Genomic DNA, 21967 nt, shown 5'->3' on the forward strand with positions numbered 1-21967 from the left:
ATTTTACGCTGCCATGGCATACATTCTGAAGTTGGACTCATATCAGAAGCAGGGCTCAGTTTCCAGTTCTACACCTTCCCAGTTCCTCAATGTGGCCAATCCAGACATCTGCCTTATACAACTTCCTCCTGGTGACCACCTCCCAGTGGGATGGCTATTAATCAACGCAGCCTGCCTGACTGGCCCACTGAGCCTCACACCCTGCATGGACTGTGCAGACATGCCACAATGACCACCTGTCAGTCACTGTGTGACCTCCTGGAAGTCGTGCCTGCTTGTTACAAACTCACTAATTAAAACTCCCCATGGGAAACCCCCGGAACCAATAAGGGCACTTGCCCACAGACCCCTCTCTCTCCCCCTGCGCAGACTCCTGGATATCTCTGTATGTGGCCTCCAGGCATGCCAGGTACCCAGTAAGTAATAAAACCTTTATTTCCATCTTGTATCTCTTCTAATCGTTGGAGGGGTACTCTACATCTTAAGATCTTAAAACAGTTTAGAAGACCCAGTTTTTAAGAAATACATTTCAATTATCCATTCTATTGATTTTGTGGATAAAGACAACTTTATTGTTTAAAAATAAAACCTTGCCTAGGCCCAGCGTCTCACGCCTATAATCCCAGCACTTTGGGAGGCTGAGGTGGGTGGATCACCTGAGGTCAGGAGTTCCAGACCAGCCTGGCTAACATGGTGAAACCCCGTCTCTACTAAAAATACAAAAAATTAGCAGGGTTTGGTGGCACGCACCTGTAATCCCAGCTACTTGGGAGGCTGAGGCAGGAGAATCACTTGAACCTGGGAGGTGGAGTTTGCAGTGAGCCAAGATAGTGCCATTGTACTCCAGCCTGGGCAACAAGAGTGAAACTCCATCTCAAAATAAAACAAAATAAAATAAAAGCTCTCCTTCCACTCAGAAATATACGTAATCTCATAGCTTAGTCTCCAATATAACTCTGTGAGAAGAACTGTAGTCCGGTGTCCCATTCTTTTTTTCACTTAAAAAAGGCAGTTTTTCATCAAAAGAACAATATGGAGGCATAATATGAAAGATGGACATTGCCTATGGCAGATTTTATTTTCTAAAGACACCACAGTATGTCTCATCACATATGCTCTTCCAAAATGTGGCCTTGCAACCTTGAAGAAAAATAGAGCCTGAAGTAAATAATATTTACCCCCAGAAAATGGCACATCACTTATTCTGTCAGGCTGCTGGTGTGGGTGCCTAAGTCTGTCTAAACTATAGTTAAGCTGAATTAGGGTTTGTTATAGGTTTAATGGATTCAGTTCATTATTGGCTTCAAACATTCTTGAAGGCATGATCAAGACTTTCCTTTTACAGAAAGGAGGTCTGCATAGAGCTTTCTTCGTGCTTTGCAGACTAGCCACCAGCAATCTGAGGCTTGGGAGATCTTTGTGCTTTACAGCCTGCTACCTTTTTGTTTGCTGTCTTTGCTCTCCACTCACACCCTTGGCTTTCTGTATCTTGTGAGATCTCTTGCTATCCTGTGGTTCTGTTCCAGCCATTGGAGGGCTCTTTCAGTGTACCATAGAGTTTTCTTTTCTGCTGCTATGTTAGTCCTGGAGTTAAAGAACCAGATTGCTTTGTTGGAGTTTTTCTCATTTTTCCTCACTTTACTCCAGCTTTTAGCCACTATCTTGCATTTGGGGAAGGATAATGCACCTTGAAATAGTTGGAGATGAAGAATATCTGTTAGCACTTGACATGGTTTGGCTGTGTCCTCACCCAAATCTCAGCTTGAATTGTATCTTCCAGAATTGCCAGATGTTTTGGGACATACCCAAGGGGGCCGGTCTTTCCCATGCTATTCTCGTGATAGTGAATAAGTCTCATGAGATCTGATGAGTTTATCAAAGGTTTCTGCTTTCACTTCTTCCTCGTTTTTCTCTTGCCACCACTATGTAAGAAGTGCCTTTCGCCTCCCACCATGATTCTGAGGCCTCTCCAGCCATGTGGAAATATAAGTCCAATTAAACGTCTTTTTCTTCCCAGTTTCAGGTACACCTTTATCAGCAGCATGAAAACGAACAAATGCAGCACTCTTGCCTGACCACCGCCTTTGTAGCTTATATTTCTTGTTTTAAAAGAAGGCCCATGGGTTAGAGCTGGCAAATAGTTGCAGTCATTCTGTAGCTGAGGCTCTGGATTATAAACTGTCACATAGTCCGGGTAGGGGCATTAGAAGATGGTTAAATAGTCATTTAGTTTCTCCTTATCCCTCTCAAAGGTAGTGTCTGCCTTCTACAGCCAGTCTATAAAAGATGAAAGTGACTATGAGTTTTTTTGCCCCCTCTAATATTATCTCATCACCTCTTGGATTTTAATTCTTTTAGATGCCTTTAGCCCCTCAGTTTTTCGATAGTTTTTTGTTGTAAGTATGATTTTGTAGCTTATCTACCTTGTTTTTACTTACTTTGAGACAGGGTCTTGGTCTGTATCCAGGCTGGAGTGCTGTGGCGCCATCATAGTTCACTGCAGCCTTGATCTCCTGGGCTCAGCAATCCTTCCCCCTCAGGCTCCTGAGTAGCTGGGATAGCTGGGACTACAGGTATGCACTACCACACCCAGCTAATATTTTCAATTTTTAGTAGAGATGGGGTCTCACTTGTTGTCCAGGCTGCTTGTTCTTATTAGGGTGGGAGCAAATGGTCTTTTGAAAATATCTATATCCAAATCAGGAGAAATCGCAACATATCCATTTGTTTTCCTACTTTCAGACGTTGTTTTGTTTCCTCTATTGAAAGCCGTATCTCCTATCAGACAACTCTCCTGTAACTATAGCTCTTGCCTGGCTTCTGTAACTGTTCCCTTAAATCACCCCCTTAGTCTTGGGGTAATTAGAACTTCCTGCTCTTACTATCTCTGAGCTGCCTCATCATGCTTTGTTGGTTTCCTTTTTTGAGACAGAATTTCACTCTGTCACCCAGGCTGGAGAGCAGTGGCGCGATCTTGGCTCACTGCAACCTCCACCTCCCGGGTTCAAGTGATTCTCCTGCCTCAGCCTCCCAAGTAGCTGGGATTACAGGTGCCCGCTACCACGCCTGGCTAATTTTTGTATTTTTAGTAGAGAAGGGGTTTCACCATGTTGGTCAGTCTGGTCTCGAACTCCTTACCTCAGGTGATCCACTACCCTTGGCCTCTCAAAGTGCTGGGCTTACAGGTGTGAGCCACCGCACCCGGCTGGTTTCCTTTAACTTTGTCCACACTTTTGAAAATAGTCCCTTTATGAAATTCTTCTCAATTATGCTATTTGAACGAGTCATCTCCTTTTTGCTGGGACCCTGACTGATAGGTGGTACTTCTCTGGGAAAAGAAAGTGATTCAGCCTATAGGGAGAGAGTGAAGAGTATTATTCAGAAGCCAAAGAGAGAGTTGCAATAGTTGGTTGAGTAATAGTTGAAGTGGTACTAATGTTGGTGACACCCAGGAATGGGAAGAGAATGAATAGAATTCCCTGCCAATGCCTCATCTTTTGTAAACCTCTGGCTATTAAAAAGGAAAGTTGAGCATCATCAAAGCATTGTTTGTGTTTGAGGATCATTTTCCAGGTTAGTTTTTGGAATATTTCTAGCCGTATATAAAAGGCTAATGTGGAATACAAAACCTAACAAATTAATGAGGTCTTGTTGGTATGATGGGGTCAGGGGAGGGAAGGAGAGGCTGGAAGAGGGAGCAGAGAATTCTAAGAAGACAAATTATTTTAATCAGCTGCAATGTTTAATTTAATGTAATACAATTTAGCATTTGCAATGACATAATTTACTCCGTATGAACCTTTAGGTTAGATATTGTAAACTTGCAAATCTCTTTATAAAACCTTTTTCATTGGTAGAAGCTACCATGAAATAAACCTTTATTGCCTTAGCTTAGTGCCTGGAACACAGTAGGCCTTTACAAAATGTTAGATCTATGAATACTAGCTGACATTTATTGAGGCCTTCCCCTGTGCCAGCCACTATGCAAAAAGTGCTTGACAGGCCCGGCGTGGTGGCTCACACTTGTAATCCCAGCACTTTGGGAGGCCGAGGCGGGCGGATCACGAGGTCAGGAGATCGAGACCACGGTGAAACCCCGTCTCTACTAAAAATACAAAAAATTAGCCGGGCGTGGTGGCGGGCGCCTGTAGTCCCAGCTCCTAGGAGAGGCTGAGGCAGGAGAATGGCGTGAACCCGGGAGGCGGAGCTTGCAGGAGAGGCTGAGGCAGGAGAATGGCGTGAACCCGGGAGGCGGAGCTTGCAGTGAGCCGAGATTGCGCCACTGCACTCCAGCCTGGGCGACAGAGCGAGACTCTGTCTCAAAAAAAAAAAAAAAAAAAAAAAGTGCTTGACATACTTCTAAAATCTCAATTTATAGGTGAGGAATTAAGGATACAAGATGCATTTCTATAGTAGAGAAGCAGTACACTGATAATGAATTAATTGAGGTGAAGTCTGAGTTATTTTAAGATTTTCACAGTTATTTTTGTGAAAAAATAAGTTTATTGAAATTCACGACCAGAACACAAAAATAATCTCTCTTGATTTTCTTTTTAAAAATTTTTTTAAAACTTTTGTTGACACATAGTAGATGTATGTATTTACGGGGTACATGAGATGTTTTGATACAGGCATGCAATGTGAAATAAGCACATCACAGAGAATAGAGTATCCATCCTCTCAAACATTTATGCTTTGAGTTACAAACAATCCAATTACATTCTTTAAGTTATTTTAAAATATACAGTTAAGTTCTTATTAACGATTGTCACTTTATTGTGCTATCAAGTAGTAGGTCTTATTCATTCTTTCTATTTTTTTGTACCCATTAACCATCCCCACCTTCTCTCTCTCTTGATTTTCCTTTGCATGCATGTATTCATAAAGTTTATTAGTATTTTACAAATCTTTGTAGGATAAGTCTGACCTGTCCAGGTCACAATTATAGGGCACATATCTTACTTATTTTCTGAGAGAAGCAGGGATTTTATTTTTATTTTATTTTTATTGTTTCACCTATTTTCTCCCTTTCATTTCCCTCTACTTCGTTCTCTTTTAAATCTTTCACATGTTTTCATTCATTACTTCCTTCCTGCCTTCCTTCCCTCAAACAAGGCCAGGTGCTTAGTTTTGAAATCTCATTCAAAATGGTGCCACGTCATCTGCCAGGGCCAAGAATCCAGAGGTGCTGTCATATTTCTCCTTGCCAGCGTGGATCTCCTACGAGCCCCGCCCTCCCTCCTCACCTGCTTCTGGGGAAACTACACCAAGGCCGCCGACACCAGCTCTGGCCTGGGGCTACCTCCCACACGGCCTGGGCCCCCTCCCCCTCGCCCCGGGACCGCTCCGCCCCTCCCGGATCCCGGCCGGCGGAGCGCATTTATTTGCATATTTCTACCTTTGTTCCCGGCCAGCGGCCAATCAGCGCGCGGGGCGAGACGAAGGGGCTGGGCGGGGCTCGGGCTCCTGCTCCGGCTGAGCTGCGGCGGCCGCAGGTTCCAAAGCGGGTCCGAGCCGCCGCCGCGCGCGCCGCGCACTGCAGCCCCAGGCCCCGACCCCCCACCCACGTCCTCGTTGCTGCCCCGCCTGGGCCAGGCCCCAAAGGCAAGGACAAAGCAGCTGTCCGGGAACCTCCGCCGGAGTCGAATTTACGTGCAGCTGCCGGCAACCACAGGTTCCAACATGGTTTGCGGGGGCTTCGCGTGTTCCAAGAACTGCCTGTGCGCCCTCAACCTGCTTTACACCGTGAGTATCCCCAGTCCGTTCCTGCCCGCTTGGGGGCTTTGCACCTGCTTGGGCGCTCTTTGGCTTCCCTGCCTGGTCAGCGACTCACTCGTTGCATCCCGCGCCGCCTTCCCGGCTTCCCACGCTCTGCGCGCCCCCGGCCTCACCATCCGTCCCCGCCGGGGACCGGGCGCCGGCTTGTCGCAGTCTCTTCCTTTCGTTCATTGTGAAGCCGCGGTCTCTCGGGCTCGATTGCCGCGTCTCTGCCACATTGCTCCACCCCGCCCCTTCACCCACCGCCTTGTTTTTCAAACATTTAACCAGATCTCCCCGCTTTCCCACCCGGTACCCTTCTGCCGCTGGCTCCTGGCATCCAGACGCATCTGGGCCAGGCGTGGAGGCGCGAGAGCCGTTCGGGCTTGCGGACAGTTTTGCGGAATGGCGTGGCCTGAAACTGACGAGGCGGCATATGGCTGGTGTACCACTGGGTTAGCTCTACGTACCCTCGGGATTTTAATTGAGGCCACTGAGTAGGTTCACAGATGTCCGCTGCTTCCGAAGTTTGTTTCGTGCTCACAGTAAAGGGATGTCTTTTTGTTTTTGTTGTTATCAGTTTTGCTCGTACTTGGTGCTTTTTCTGTGTGTCTTGCCCATGATCAATATCCTAACTCCATTTTAAACCAAGTCCTGCAGGAAATAAGCGAGGCCCCCCCAGCCCCAAGTCGTTTCTTTCCCTGCCAACCACCTTGGGCCTCTTAGTTTTAACGCTGCAGGCTCTCTTTGTGATTTTTTGAGGCGCAATTCTGGGTGAACAGGAGGATGGGCAGGACAGATCGACGTTTATTGAATGCCTATCACGTCCCAGGTTTTACATACACAATGTTCGTTCATCATTCTGACAACCTTCTGAGGGAATGGGGCATTATCTGCATTTTATACATAAGGTAACAGACCAAAAAGGTTTTAATAAGTTTACATAGCTGGTAGTTGACGAGTCAGGAGTGGAACCTAGGCTGTGGAATCCAGATCTTTCCACAGGCTGTGCCTCTACCGGGCGGAAGAAACTTCCTCTTCTGTCATCATCCCTCCATAGTAGTCTTGCTCCCTTCTATAAATATACCTGGCGCTTTGCAGCACCCACCCTGAAAACAAACCCAGCACCCCTGCATTAGCAGAGTGCTAGGCCATCTGTGCAAGCTTAGATTACATCCTTGGAATAGAGAGGCTGCCTTGTGGTCACCAAAGGAGAAGGAGGTTGGGTCATTTTACCATTACTGTTCCTTTGTATGTGAACATGATTGCAAGCTTTGAAGGCAAGACAGAAACAGGCATTGAGTACGCTTTTATGGCTAGTTAGTAAGAATCTAGTCAACATGGTCATTAATAGTAGACTTGGGGAAAAAATTTTTAGAACACCTGGTGATACAGTTCCTTGGAGATACATGTCAAGTTTCGGATCAAAATTCATCTATATCACCCTGAGGCATGCTTATCACCCTGGCTGTTTATAAGTAAATGCTGACCAGTTCTCTAGGGTTTTTTTTTTAATCAGTGTGAGTGGCCTGCTTAGAACTTTAAATTCCTTATTTTGTGCCCTGAGTTTTTTTTTTTCTGCCTATGATTTAGTCATCTGTTTGCCAGTCTTACAGTGTCTGCTTACACAGAGTGGAATGTCTACTTTGCATACTTACTTCACTGAAGGGACTATATAAATTAATGTATAATATTTTTTAAAAAGGCAAGTTATTTTAAAATGAAGTTCCTTGCTTTCTAGACATCATTTTTAGTTGTATTTAGAGTATATCAGGAAAGTGAGGCGAAAGAAAGGTGATTCTAAAGGGACATATTAAGACTATTTAATATCTGTTCTAAATTATTGACCTTCAAAGTGTGTATTCTATTGATTTTAATAGCTATGCAGTAAAACTTAATGAATTGGAAATTCACGGGACAATAAAAATGGCTAGCCCTTTTAAATCATAGACTTTTTAGACAAAGGGACATTTCTTAAAATGAATTAGTGGCTACTTGCTTCTTTTACATTGTAAATAGGCTTAAATAAATGTAGCAGTTTAAAGTGGAGACAAGTGACAGGTAAAAGTTGGATCAAGTCTTAGATAGATGCTAAAAATGTACCATGGCCATTATTTAGCTTTTATTTCTCCCCTGATCTCTTAACATTTTAAGATGAAAAAAATGTGAGGCAGTTGGGGATGGGATTGAGCATGAAGACTTGGGAGACATTTCTGTATAAGTCATGAATAGAAACATTCTTTGTAGCTTCTAATCCCACCCTAGTCACTGCCTCTAAAATGCGCTGAACGCTACAGGATTACATTTGAGGTCATTTCTAAAAGTGTTGGTTAAACCAGGATTGCATATGGGAACAGCAGGTGCAAAAGCCATGGCTGCCTGAAACATCATCATTGCTGTGTTGAAGCATTTTACCGAGGAACTTAGGACTCTATCAGCTGAACTGTCCACATGCTCTGGTGGCTTGCTAATGAGCCTGAGATTCGTGCCACATTCATGATCAGCTCAGAAAGCATGTCACTAAAAACAAGTTGCAAGTCCCAAACAACTTGGGTTCAAGCGATTCTCCTGCCTCAGCCTCCCTTTCCAAACAAGGAAATTTGATCACTAGGCAAAATGTTAACAATTGATTTTTGTTGTTGTTTATGGCTTGATTATTTTAGTTAATAGGATCGCCAGTACTGGACAAGCTTAAATTAGTGTAGTATGTGTTAACAATTTGTAAATATAGAAGAAAAGGGGGAAGCTACATTCCTGAATTCACCTTCACAGTATTCTAAGAGAATGACTTGCCTCAGAACTTCCTGCATTTAAAGAAACTTTAAGTTTCTTCATTCAACAAATATTTGAGTGCCTACTGTGTGCCAGGCTCTGTCCTCAGTTTGGAAATACCACAGCAAACCAAACAGGGCTTAAAAATCAATGTGCTTTTATGAAGCCTCATTTTTATTTACTACCTTTTATACATATGTTTTCAGGAATTGTATTCAGTCAGTAAACTTTTGTGTACTCTGTGCACTTTTTTGAGAACTGCGGGAAATAATAAATACCTATAAAGGCAAATGCGTTGTGAAGACAGGATCTAGATGAGAGACATGGAGTGGGAAAATTAAATGGCGTATAAGGAATATACTGACTTTAGGCACCATAAAATTTAGGACTGTGGGAGATATTTGTGGGTTAGAGAAGTTGGGGGAATAAAGGAGGTGTGATTGAATCAAGGAAATGTAGAAATAGTGTGTGGGTCTTTTTGATACCATTTAGGATATACATAAAAATGAAAACGATTTGGGAAAATGACTTATTTTTAATAGTTTATAGGAATATTTTAGGCTGAAAAGATTTTGACAAATAGTGAAAAAAACTTCTGAAAATTATGCTTAGTGATTTGTGGGAAATTTTAGAAAATACGAAATAAAATTTGTATTAAAATACGTAATATTTTGAAGCTTTATAATGTGTCTCCTTGTGCTTCTTAACCAGAGAAGAAAGCTCTATTAAAAACAAACAACCAAAAAAAGGTAGCTGACTTTGTTAAATAGAACCAAACTGAAAAATATGACCAAACGTATATTTACTGGGACTTTTTAAGAGTTGCCTTGCCAGTTTTAAAATCAGGAGGGAAATTTCAGAAGTTGCAGTTTTGTTTCTCCTGTGTGTGTTCATTCTTATAACATCTCTCCATGTTTGTTTCTTTCTCTTTTTCGTGATTCTTTTTCATTATACTTCTGGTTGTTTTGAGAAAAATTCTCTTGCAGCATAAAAATTATACTGAATTACTTCATAAACACCTTAATTTATATTTTTATCACCTCTGAAATTGGGATGCATTTTATTGTTTTTATTTGTATTTTTGAGATGGAGTTTCGCTCTTGTTGCCCAGACTGGAGTGCAATGGCGCAATCTTGGCTCACTGCAACCTCCGCCTCTTGGGTTCAAGCGATTCTCCTGCCTCAGCCTCCCGAGTAGCTGGGATTACAGGTGCCCGCCACCACGTCCAGCTTATTTTTTGTATTTTTAGTAGAGATGGGGTTTCGCCATGTTGGCCAGGCTGGTCTCAAACTCCTGACCTCAGGCAGTCCACCCGCCTCGGCCTCCCAAAGTGCTGAGATTACAGGCATGAGCCACCGCTCCTGGCCTGGGATGCGTTTTATAGTAGATAAAGTGTGCCGTATCTGTTAGATAAAAAAATACGACCATACAATTTATGGGAAGAAAATTCTGTTTTTAATCTGTTTGATAAAAAACATATGTCCATACAAATTATGGGAAGTAAGATCACTGGATTTATGAAGAAAACTGAAACTTTTCCAACTCTGTTACTAAACAAACAGCTTACTTTGAGTTTCAGTTTCTTCATACATAAATTGGTGGTGATATTTTTCAGTCGTCCCCTCATGAAGCTGTGTAAGGATAGAATCAGATAGTATATAAATGCTTTAGATGTATAATAGAAATAAAATTAAGTTGTTACAGCTTCAGGTGGAAAAAGTTGAATTTTGCTGAATTTATAGACTTGGCTTCTTCTTTCCAGCTGTTCTGCACAGGTAAAACTTGCATAAAGAAAACTCGTGTAAAACAATATTTTGTTTCTTTTAGTCTGCAGTGATCAAGGTTAAGTGCAGAAGCACAGCTGAATATTTTAAAGCATGAAAGTTAGCATTAGGTTAAAAAGTAGTAATATTAAGTAGGAATTGCTTTTATTTATCCACTGTAGAATCGAATATTTCTTGTAATACCCTTTTTTTTTTTTCCATTCTTGGCCAACCTTTCAAACATGTCTGTGGGTTTCCTCTACCCTTTCTCTTGAATGAATCTACTTCCTGTAAAATTGTATTATAATTGTAACTGGTTGGGGTTATTTGTGAGTCTAATGTAAGTTTAAGATGTGCCCAAGTTATTTTCATTCTGTTTTTTATTCTAATAATGAATATTAATTGAGCATCAATAGCAGTGAACAAAACCCCAGTGGCTTGCCTTCATGGAGTTTACATTTATGGGGGCGGACAGATGATAAATAAGTAAGTAAATTATATATCATATTAGAAGGTAAACAAGTGCTACGGAGAAAAATAAAGCAGAGTAAAAGGAAAAATAGGTGGGGCAGTGGAGTGGATGTGGGAGGATGGGTACACAGCTTCACATGTGGTGGTCACGCTTGGCCTGCATGGAAAGAAAACAGTGTAAGAAAGGTGTTAGACTGTTCTTGCATTGCTGTAAAGAAATACCTGAAACTGGATAAAGAAAAGAGGTTTAATTGGCTCATGGTTCTGCAGGAAGCATAGTGCTGGCATCTACTTCTGGTGAGTGCCCCAGGAAGCTTACAATCATAGGGCCCTCAGAAGGGGAAAGGAAGTCCCTGTGTCACATGGGGAGAGTGAGGGGGAGGTGCCAAACACTTTTAAAGAACCAGATCTCACATGAACTCAGAGGGAGAACTCACTTATCACTGAGGGGATGGTGCCAAACTATTCATGGGGGATCCACGCCTACGAATCACCTCCCACCAGGCCCTACCTCCAACATTGGGGATTACATTTCAACATGAGATATGGAGGAGACAAATATCCAAACTGTATCAAAAGGCCTAAAGGAGATGAAGAACAATTATCTAGGAAAAGTGTTTCAGGTAGAGGGAATGGTCTTTGAAAAAACCCTGATGGAAGAGTATTTCTGCTTCTTTTTTCTTTTCTTTCTTTTTTTTTTTTTTTTGAGATAGGGTATTGCTGTGTCACGCAATGGTGTGATTTCAGCTCACTGCCGGAGAGCCGTCTCCTGGGCTCAAGTGATCCTCCCACATCAGCCTACCTAGTAGCTGGGACTACAGGCATGTGCCACCACACCTGGCTAATTTTAAAAAATATTTTGTAGAGACAGGGTCTGTGTTGTCTGGGCTAGCCTTGAATACCTGGCCTCAAGCAATCCTCCCACCTTGGCCTCCCAAATTGCTTAGATTACAAATGTGAGCAACCGTGCCTGGCCAGGAGGAGTATTGCTGGTTTATGCAAGGGACAGATGAGTCAAATATGAGTGGTGCAGAGCAAGCAAGCAGTACAGTGTAGGAAATGAGGTCAGAGAAGTTATGGGTGGACCCAGGAGAGCACTATAGGGCCATGAGCTTTTATACCAAGTGAAATGGGGAGCCAGTGGTGTGTTTAGGTTTGAAGGCTGATATAGTCAGATTTTTATGTAAAAGGCTCTATGGCTCTTGAGTTAAGAATAGATTATAGATGGCGCAGGTGGGAGCACTGAGACTAGTTACAAGGCTATTGCTATAATTTGCGCATGAGATGATGGAGGCTTGGATTAATATGGTGGCAACAGAATTAAAAGAAATAGATTCTGAGACTGTTTTGGAGGTAGGGTGACCTGATTTACTGAAAGAGACAAGTCACAGATTACTTATGATTTGTGGCTCAGGCTCAAGGAACTGGCAGGATAGATTTGCCATTAACTAGGATGGAGAAGATGGTAGGTGGAGCAGGCTTTGGGATGAATTAGAGGATTCAGTATTAGATGTGATGCTGAAGAAACCCAAGTGGAAATGTCAGGTAGCACTTAAGTAACCACACTGTCATTCAGGGGAGAGGACTTTCTGGAGATTTAAATTTAGGGAGCCATTTAAAGAGTTGGGATTGGATGAAATCAACAAGTTAGTGAAGGTAGATAGAGAAGGGCAGTGGTCCATGGATTGAAACAGTGCCATTCATACATTAAGAGATGCAGGAGATGAGGAACATTCAGCAAGGGAGCCTGAAAAGGAATGGCCAGTCAGGTAGGAGGAAAATTGTGGAGAGGTTGGTGTCTCAGAAGTCAAGTGCAAACCATTTCAAGGAGATGGGGACCAAGAGTTGGTCCTCGAATTTGTCAGTGAAGAAGTCATTGAAAAGAGCAGTTACCCTTTTATTTTCCTTATAATCCTCTGAACAATAAAGGCCATGTCCTAGTCATTCTGGCTTTCCTGTGTGCCTGGCACAGCCCTGGCATATGGTTGGCATTTAGTTAATTGAATGCAGGAATCAGTGCAGGGTTCTTCTGCCCATACTTCATTTCTTGTCTCCCAGAAATGCTCCAAAGAAGGAAGTGGTAGAGTGGTGTTGGAACTTTGTTGGCAGCTGTGGATGTCACCTCAAACTAGTTACCCTTGGAAAATGACAAGTGGAGGTCCCTTACTTTCAATCACCTTTATATAATTTCCATATACTTTGTATTTTTTGCTTAGTAAGTATAAAAGCAATGGCATCATAGAGAACCATATTGAAGAAAAATATTTGCAAGAGCGCTTCAGGCCTTCTGTGTCATTTGAAGAATGATCATAAAGCAATAAAAAAACTGAGGTTTTGGCTTCAACACTCAGTATCTGGCTATTTAGCAAAATCTAGATTATTTATAGAGTTTTCACATTTCCATCCAGATGTTTGGCATCGTAGAAACACATGCTTGATCTTTTCTGAATTGCTCTTCAGTTTTCCACATTAAGCAGAAGTTCAGAAGAGAGTTCAGCATTCACATGTAATTCCTCATCATGAATGTTGAGGCATATTAAGGAAGATAGTCTGGGGCTTTGTTTTCTTTTTTTTAGGGTCAGGGTCTCCCTCTGTCACCAAGGCTGGAGTGCAGTGTGTGATGATAGCTTACTGCAGCCTTGAACCCCTGGGCCCAAGCGATCCTCTCACCCTCTCTCCTTCTGAGTAGCTAGAACTACAGGCATACTCCACCCTACCCAGCTAATTAAAATTTTTGTTTTTTTTTTGTAGAGACAGGGGTCTTGCTATGTTGCCCAGGTTGGTCTCGAACTCCTTGCCTCAAGCAGTCCTCTTACATTGGCTTCCCAGAGTACTGAGATTACAGATGAGAGCCACTGAACCTGGCTACCTTTGTTTTCTTTACATGTCTATGGATGCTGTATTACATTTTGTTGGTATAGTCCTTCTGTATCTTACTACTGTTTTAAATTTGCTTGCCTTCCATTACCATCATAACTTCTGTGTTGCTTTAGTGCTAACATAACATTTTTGAATAATTTACAACATCTAATCTGTCTTTTTGAAATGTTTTTTTTCTTTTTTTTTTTTAGTTTCTTCAAAAAATTTTTTTTTTTTATTATTATACTTTAGGTTTTAGGGTACATGTGCACAATGTGCAGGTTTGTTACATATGTATCCATGTGCCATGTTGATTTCCTGCACCCATTAACTTGTCATTTAGCATTAGGTATATCTCCTAATGCTGTCCCTCCCCCTTTAAATTCTTTCATCCTCAAAGCAATTCCCTTACCTTGGAAGAATTTTGATAATAAAAAAGGTAGTTGTTTTCACAATATTAAAATGTCTTTTCATCTTGTTCTTGAAATGTGGTGGATATTTGATGAAAGATTGAAGGTTATGTAGACAGAGAATAATAAGGAACATCATTAGGCTGACTTTCTTCCCCTCCAGATATTGTATAGATTGGAGAATTAGCGTTTCCTTGTCTTGAAAGGGTAATGAGCAATATCATATGCTCTTTAATTCAACAGTATGTTTTGAGCACCTCTTATGCGTCACACTCTTAGCCAGGTGCTAGGAATGTAAGATAACATGAGCCTTGATTGTCTGGCGCTTAAAGTGTAGAAGGCCCATCAGAAGAATTCTAAGTATGGCTGGGAGGAGGAATGGTGGCTAATGAATAACCTCAGGCGATAATCCAGGCCCTTCCCATCTTGGGATTTGTCAGCCTTGGAGTATGGACTTTATCTCGAGATCAGAAACAAAGGACAGCCAGCATAGACATGACCTGATCTGATGGGCTTTAAAACAAAGACCACAATGTTAGGAATAGAGTTTAGCCCAAAGTAATAGAAACCCAGCTATCACTGCTTAAAATGGTAAGTTTTATTATTTTCACGGAAAAAAGAAGTCAAGACCCAGGTAACCCAGAGCTTGTGCACAATTCAAGCATATTGTCATGGGCCCAGTCTCCATCTGCTTTCCTGCCCAACTATCCTTGGCATGCCACCAAATTCCATATAAAACTCTAGGTACCATGAATTGTTCCAGGCCAGGCAGAAGATGGTCTAAAATGTCTTTCCTTGTAAAGCCTTGTCTTTTGGGGGGAAACAGATCTATTGAAATATTATTGACACAGTAAGGTGAATATACTTTAAAGTATAGCATTTGATAAGTTTGGGCATATGTATACACCTGTGAACCCATGACCACATTTCAAGACCCCTGAAAATCTCCTCATCCTTCTTTGAAATCCCTCTTTCCCATCCCTAAACCCCCCTCCTAGTCTGCAGGCAACCACGGACCTGCTCAGCGGTAAAACTTACATTGGTGTTAAATTTAGTAATGCTAAGGAGGGTGTTTGTAGAAAAATGATGGGACATTCCTCTGGCTCATTGATTCCCCTCTTCTTTTGATGGCAGAGTAAGAAGCTTTAGGGACGTCTTTTCAGCTAAAAGGAGTGCTCATGTTTTTAAAAGTTTATTGACAAGGCGAGAATTTAGATTTGGTATTGGTAGGGAAGGTGGTCACAATGGTGAAGGTAAATAGGGTCAGTGCAAATTTGCAGGTATTAAAAAATTATGATAAACACAAGGTGAAGCTTGTATTAATCAGGATACTTCATGGGTTATAGATGTTCTTGAAACAATATGTTGGCTTATATAAGTGGGACATCCAGTAGTTGGGTCATAAGGTTTTGCTGGATCAAGGGGCTCAGAAGTCACTCTCCCCTTTCATCTGCTTTTCAGCTTAGCTTGCCTCTGCTTAGTTTCTTTTGGGGGCTAGATCTTTCCCTGTACATGATGGCTACTGGCAGAATCAATGTTGTCCTTATACCTTGCTAGGTCAGATGAACCTATTGTTTTTTCCTTTCAATATTCCTTTATCGATCTTGCAGGACACACTTACTGACCCTGTTGGTTTATGGACCCATCCCTTGGATCAATCACTGTTGATAGAAGGATGGGCAACCATGATTGGTAGGCCAGAATTTTGTGTGTCTACTGCTGATGATGGTCAGAGGGGCCAGTCATTAAGGGTCGTACTGGAAATATATGTGTTAGGTTGCAAAAACAACACATGTCTAAGACAGAGGTCATTCTTACTCTGGGCAGCAACTTCCCCAGTTCTTCTGTTCTTAATTCTAGCATATCCTAGCAATTTCTTCATCATCTGCAAGGCTTAGCTTAGTGGTTTAATATTTCAACACCCACTTATGCTAGATTAGAAAGAACATTATGCATATATCTTTCTTTGTTTTTTATTTTTATTTTTATTTGAGATGGAGTCTCGCTGTCTTGCCAGGCTGGAGTACAGTGGTGCGATCTCGGCTCACTGCAAACTTTGCCTGCCGGGTTCAAGCGATTCTCCTGCCTCGGCCTCCTGAGTAGCTGGGATTACAGGCACTCACCACCATGCCCAGCTAATTTTTTTTTTTTTTTGTATTTTTTAGTACAGACGGGGTTTCACCATGCTGGCCATTCTGGTCTCGAACTCCTGACCTCGTGATCCGCCCGCCTCGGCCTCTCAAAGTGCTGGGATTAAAGGTGTGAGCCACCGTGCCTGGCTCTCTTTGTTCTTTAATACCATTATTGTATATATCAATCTGAAAGATACATAAACACACTTTGCTTAATGTTAAAACAATTCTGTTTGCTAGAGTGATCTCAAATATATTGTTTCTTAATTCCAAGTAGAATTTCTTGTTCCCCTACTCTAGGCAACGCACAGTGTGCTCTTCTGCTTGTATGTGAATGTACGTGTATGTGACAAAATTTCTGAATCAGATAAAAGTAAAAAAGCACAAAATGAATAAGCTTAACATTTAGTAGTTAACTAATGGGAAGGTCATATGAGTGGAGGGCATTACTGGTCCTTAACACATCACTGTGTGACCAAGTCTCATAAGAAGTAAATTAAAGAGATGCTATTCAAATATCTGTTGATATGCCTATAAAGCAAGAACTACGATTTCTTATGCATTGTAATAGTGTCTTTAATATTACATCTCGGTGTTAAAAATTTCTTAAGTATATTCCTAGGCACTATGATGCAGTTCTATAGGGAGAAAAAAAAGTCACATCACTCCTCACCTATAAAATGAAAGGAGCAGATTAGGATCCCTGACCAGGTACTTTAGTGCCACGGTGTTCTCTCTCTGTCTCTGTTTTGTTTTTGTTTTTGTTTTTGTTTTTGAGACAAGGTCTTGCTATGTTGCTCAGGCTAGTCTCTAAACTCCTGGGCTCAATTGATCCTGCCTCGGCCTCCTAAAGTGCTAGGATTATAGATGTGAACCACTACGCCCCACCTGTGCTTTAGTGTTCTGTGTTTGTGCTGTGAGCCCTGGCTAAGAATTTCTTTCTTTCTTTTTGAGACAGGGTCTTGCTCTGTTGCCCAGGCTGGAGTGCAGTGGCATGAACACAGCTCCCTGCAACCTTGACCTCCTGGGCCGAAGCTATCCTGAGTCAGTCTCTCAAGTAGCTGGGACCACAGCTGGTTGCCACTGCACCTGGCTAATTTTTTTATTTTTTTGGTAGAGACAAGGTCTCCCCATGTTGCCCAGGCTGGTTTCGAACTACCTGGGTTCAAGCAATCCTCCTCCCCTGGCATCCCAAAGTGCTAGGATTACAGGCATGAGCCACTGCTCCTGGCCTGGCTGAGACTTTCTATGTTCCTTGCAGTAGCACCTTCCTGTTTATTCCACCTTCATTAGACCCTACTCATGTGTACACTTGCAGTTTTGCCATTGCCACTTTCTCTTGGCGTTTACTTGGGGGAAAAAATGCCAGTTTTAGACACTTTTTATGACCAGTTTTATGGTCTTACTTTGGTGTACCTTTTCCATTACAGCTCCTTTAGTTCTCTTTTTAAAACTCTTTTTATATGATTTACCTTTCTTTGTCTTAAAGAGAAAACAGGAAAGGTTGGTGCTTCCTGCTTATAAAAACATTACTAGCAATGAATTAACAGATGCATAATTCCTTTTTTATCAGCGTTCTGTCTCCCAAAGGGAAGGAAACTGTCGTAGGTGTACATTTACTTTCTATTACAGTTGATTTCATAAGAAAACTGTTATTATAATAGAACAAAAGATTCTTTGGAGTTCCTTTGTCTAGCAAGTTCTAGTGACAAACCTAGGCTTTTTAATTATGCAGTTAGAGTTAACTGTTTGAATCAACAATTTTTAGATCACTGGTTTGGAAGACCTCATATAATCTTGTTCTCTTCACAATTACAAACCAACCATAACACATAATTAATCACTACTGAGAAATAAATTGTTTTACTATTATCTTTAAAAGTCTCCTTTTTAGTAAAGTTAAAGATACACTGATAATCAGATCTTATTAGAGGCATATTATAAATCTTCAGGTGTTATAATTTTAAAAGTTAACTTGGGTATTTGGGGGATTTTTAAAATAATGTGTTAGAAACACCAGTCATACACAAGAAAACACATTGTTTTTAGCTTTTTAAATGAAAAAATCCAACATATTTTGGGGTGTTTATTAGAAAATTGGTTAGCACAAACAAGTTTCTGATGTACAGTTTCACTGTTGCTGTAATAAGTGCAAAATTTGTTTTGGATTGGACAGTTGAATCTATGTTTTCTTTCACCTTTGGGAATGGCCCTTACAAATGAGAATGTGTATTTGCGTGTGCATGTGTTTGCATATGTGCATCTAGGAGTTAGGCATGAAAATGGGATAGGGCAGTGTCTTGGTTCACTTTTGAAACCATCTGAGTGTGATGGACCTAGAGCATTGCCTTTTGTTACAAACATGTGGAGATACTGCCTGTTGCCTTCAGTTGTATACCACCTTCATTCCCAAGCTTCCTCTTTCCTAAATAGGGACAAATTATAGGAGGGAATGTGGACTGCTCTTGAATATGCATGGATGGGAATTGAGGTAAAATATTTGAGAAACAAGTGAGAATGTCTAGATTTAAGTAGGTGGGTTTGGGAGATAGTGGGAGCTAAGGCTGAATGAGGAAAGTTAGACCAATTTACAGAGGAAAGCAAAGCAGAAGAATTTAGAATTGGTGACTTAGTAAGAAGGGGATGTTACATTTTTCAAGGCTAGTTTTAATTAGGAAATTTCATATGCTCAGGAAATAATATGGTGGACCCCTGTGAACTCACTGGCTTCATACATTTCACATATGCCAGTGTTTTTTTTCTCTCTCTCTTTTGAGATGAGGGTTCTCTTTGTTGCCCAGGCTGGAGTGCAGTGGCTATTCCCAGGTGCAGTCACAACGCACTGCAGCCCAGGACTCCTAGGCTCAAGCAGTCTGTCTCAGCCTCCCGAGTCCCAGCTACTGTTGAGACTATAGGCACACCACTGAACCTAGCTAATTTCTCTTTTAAGAAGTTAAATGTTACTCTGTAGCTAAAGGCCCACTCTCCAGTCCCTTTCCCATTTTCCCCTCTCAAAGGTAGTCACTGTTCTGAAATCAAGATCTGTCACTTCCATGAATGTGTATGACAATGTCGTATATTACATACATTAATCATCTACAAATAACATATAGTATTGTTTTTTGTGTTTGAAAATTTATATAAATGGTATGTTTTATCTGCATTTATGCAACTTGTCTGATTTCCTTTACATTTTTTTGAAATTTGTCAATTTAATAGAAATAGATAAAAATCATTTGTATTCTATTGTGTGATCACACCAGAGTCTGTGAATTCCCTAGTCATGATGTTTGAAAATGTTTTTAATTTTTTACTGTAACAAACAAGGTTGTGGTAGAATCCTGGTATATATCTAGTTGGGGACATAGGTGTTCTCTTGGGGATTAACCTAGAAACAGAATCGCTGGGGTAGTGAGGGATACATATAATTTTCCTAGGTGTTGTTAATTTGTTATATAAAGTGGCTACAACAATTTATATTTCTATATATTATATTTCTATATATATTGTACACAAGTTCTAGGTTCTTTACATTCTTGGTGTCATCATGCTTAGTTTTTGCTAGTCTAGTGCATGTGAGATGGTATTTCCTTGTTTTAATTTTTGTTAACCTGATTTTTGATGTGATTTAACATTTTTCATGTGTTGATTGGCCTTTCAAATTCTTCTTCAGTGAATTGCCTCTTACTACCTTTCACCACTTTTCAGTTTGCTTTTTGTCTTAAGTTCATTTGTGGGCATTTTTATTTTTTATTTATTTTTATTTTTATTTTCAAGATGGAATATCACTCTTGTTGCCCAAGCTGAAGTGCAGTGGCACCATCTCGGCCCACTGCAATCTCCTCCTCCTGGGTTCAAGTGATTCTCCTGCCTCAGCCTCCCGAGTAGCTGGGATTACAGGCGGGTGCCACCACGCCCAGCTAATTTTTTGTATTTTTAGTAGAAATGGGGTTTCACCATGTTAGCCAGGCTGGTCTTGACCTTCTGACCTCAGGTGATCCGCCCGCCTTGGCCTTCCAAAGTGCTGGGATTACAGGCGTGAGCCACCACGCCTGGCCTGTAGGCATTTTTAAATATACATGTGTGCTGGAAATATATTCTCCTAGTCCTAAGCTTTTCTCATTTGTCTCGTATTTTTCACTGTACAGTACAGAAGTTTAAATTTGTAACAAGTAGGATGGTATGGCAGGTAAAAACACAGATCTGCAGCCAGGTAGCCTGGGTTCATATCCCAGCTCTACCCCTTCCTTGCTGTCTAACCTTGGGCAAGTTACTTAACATCTCACTCTGTTCACAGCTTTTCCCATCTGGAAAATGGAAGCAATAGTACCTACCTCTTAGGATTTTTGTGAAGATTAAATTAGTTAATAAATGTAAAACCCTTATAATACTTTCTTAAACAGAGTAAATACCATGTCAGTGTTATATGCGCATTTTTTGAAACTTGTTTCAAATAAATTTTTCCTTACCCACAAAGTCATTAAAATATTTTCTATACTTTTAAGTTGTGCTTAAAGTAGAGTTTATGGTTTGAGGTAGGGATTAATAATATCAGTTTTCAAAATGAGAAGGTGGTTGTCACAAGGCTACTTATTAAAGTCCACTCTTTCTCTACTGACTTAGAATTTTGCCTCTCTCAAAGACTATGCTGCTGGCTTATTTAGATCTGTATCAGTTACCTGCTTTAATGACTGAACCATTAAAATGAGGTATTTGTCATATCTCTTATTTTATTTTATTTTTTTTGAGACAGAGTCTCGCTCTGTCACCCAGGGTGGAGTGCAGTAGCATGATCTTGGCTCACTGCAAACTCTGCCTCCTGAGTTCAAGCTATTTCTGGCTAATTTTTGTATTTCTAGTAGAGACGGGGTTTCACTATGTTGGCCAGGCTGGTCTCGAACTCCTGACCTCAAGTGATCATCCCGCCTTGGCTTCCCAAAGTGCTAGGATTACAAGCATGAGCCACCGTGCCTGGCCATTATAATGAGTTCTGATACTTGTTAGGTGGTTTTTAACTTATTTAGTTTTTAAATTTTATCTATTTAATTTTACTTAAAAAAAAAAGAAATATATCCAAAATATGTAGAGTCAGGCTCAAGTTTTGCAGACATGGGTGAAAACAACAACAAGGATGGCATTCAGGACAGTTAGATTGAACCACTGACAGGACTGATTTGCTACCAGGAGCATTTCTTCTTCATGGTCCTGGTGACAGTACAGCTGGGCTAAGAAAAAGTGCAGCAGATACAAGCTTTTCTCCTTAGTCTTCTTTATCTCTTTGTTTATTTTAGGTCTTCTTTCATGTTCTTCAAATACATTTCACAATTTTCTTCATGAAGATCTTGGACTACTTTTGTTGGATTTCTTAATACATCTCATATTTTGGGGGTATATTACAAATTATATCCTAAAAAGTACATGAAAAATATTTTTTTGATGCATCAGCATGTTGTTGATTTTTGTGTATTGATACTGTTTCTAGCAACTTTGCTGGTTCTTACCAATTTTAATTTTTTTTGATTTTTTGGATTTCCTTTGTAGATACTCCTAATAATTTGTGAATAATGAAAGCCGTGTTTCTGTCCTCCCATTGTTCTTTTTTTTTTTTTTTTTTTTTTTTTTTGAGATGGAGTCTTGCTCTGTGCCCCAGGCTGGAGTGCAGTGGCGCGATCTCGGCTCACTGCAAGCTCCGCCTCCCGGGTTCACGCCATTCTCCTGCCTCAGCCTCCCGAGTAGCTGGGACTACAGGCGCCCACCAACACACCCGGCTAATTTTTTGTATTTTTAGTAGAGACGGGTTTTC

At 41.1% G+C, this 21967-nt stretch overlaps 1 protein-coding gene across 1 annotated transcript in view; it reads left to right on the forward strand.

Annotated features, from left to right (window-relative positions):
- The first annotated feature begins 5424 nt into the window (after window positions 1-5424).
- Window positions 5425-21967, forward strand: part of TSPAN13 (tetraspanin 13) — a 31757-nt gene continuing 15214 nt past the window's right edge. The window contains exon 1 of the mRNA XM_003252609.4: window positions 5425-5745. Within this exon, the coding sequence (XP_003252657.1) occupies window positions 5683-5745 (63 nt within the window). The 5' untranslated portion in view covers window positions 5425-5682. The remainder of the gene's footprint in view (window positions 5746-21967) is intronic.

This window comes from Nomascus leucogenys, chromosome 11 (genome assembly GCF_006542625.1).
Source record: "Nomascus leucogenys isolate Asia chromosome 11, Asia_NLE_v1, whole genome shotgun sequence".
Taxonomy (NCBI): Eukaryota; Metazoa; Chordata; class Mammalia; order Primates; family Hylobatidae; genus Nomascus; species Nomascus leucogenys.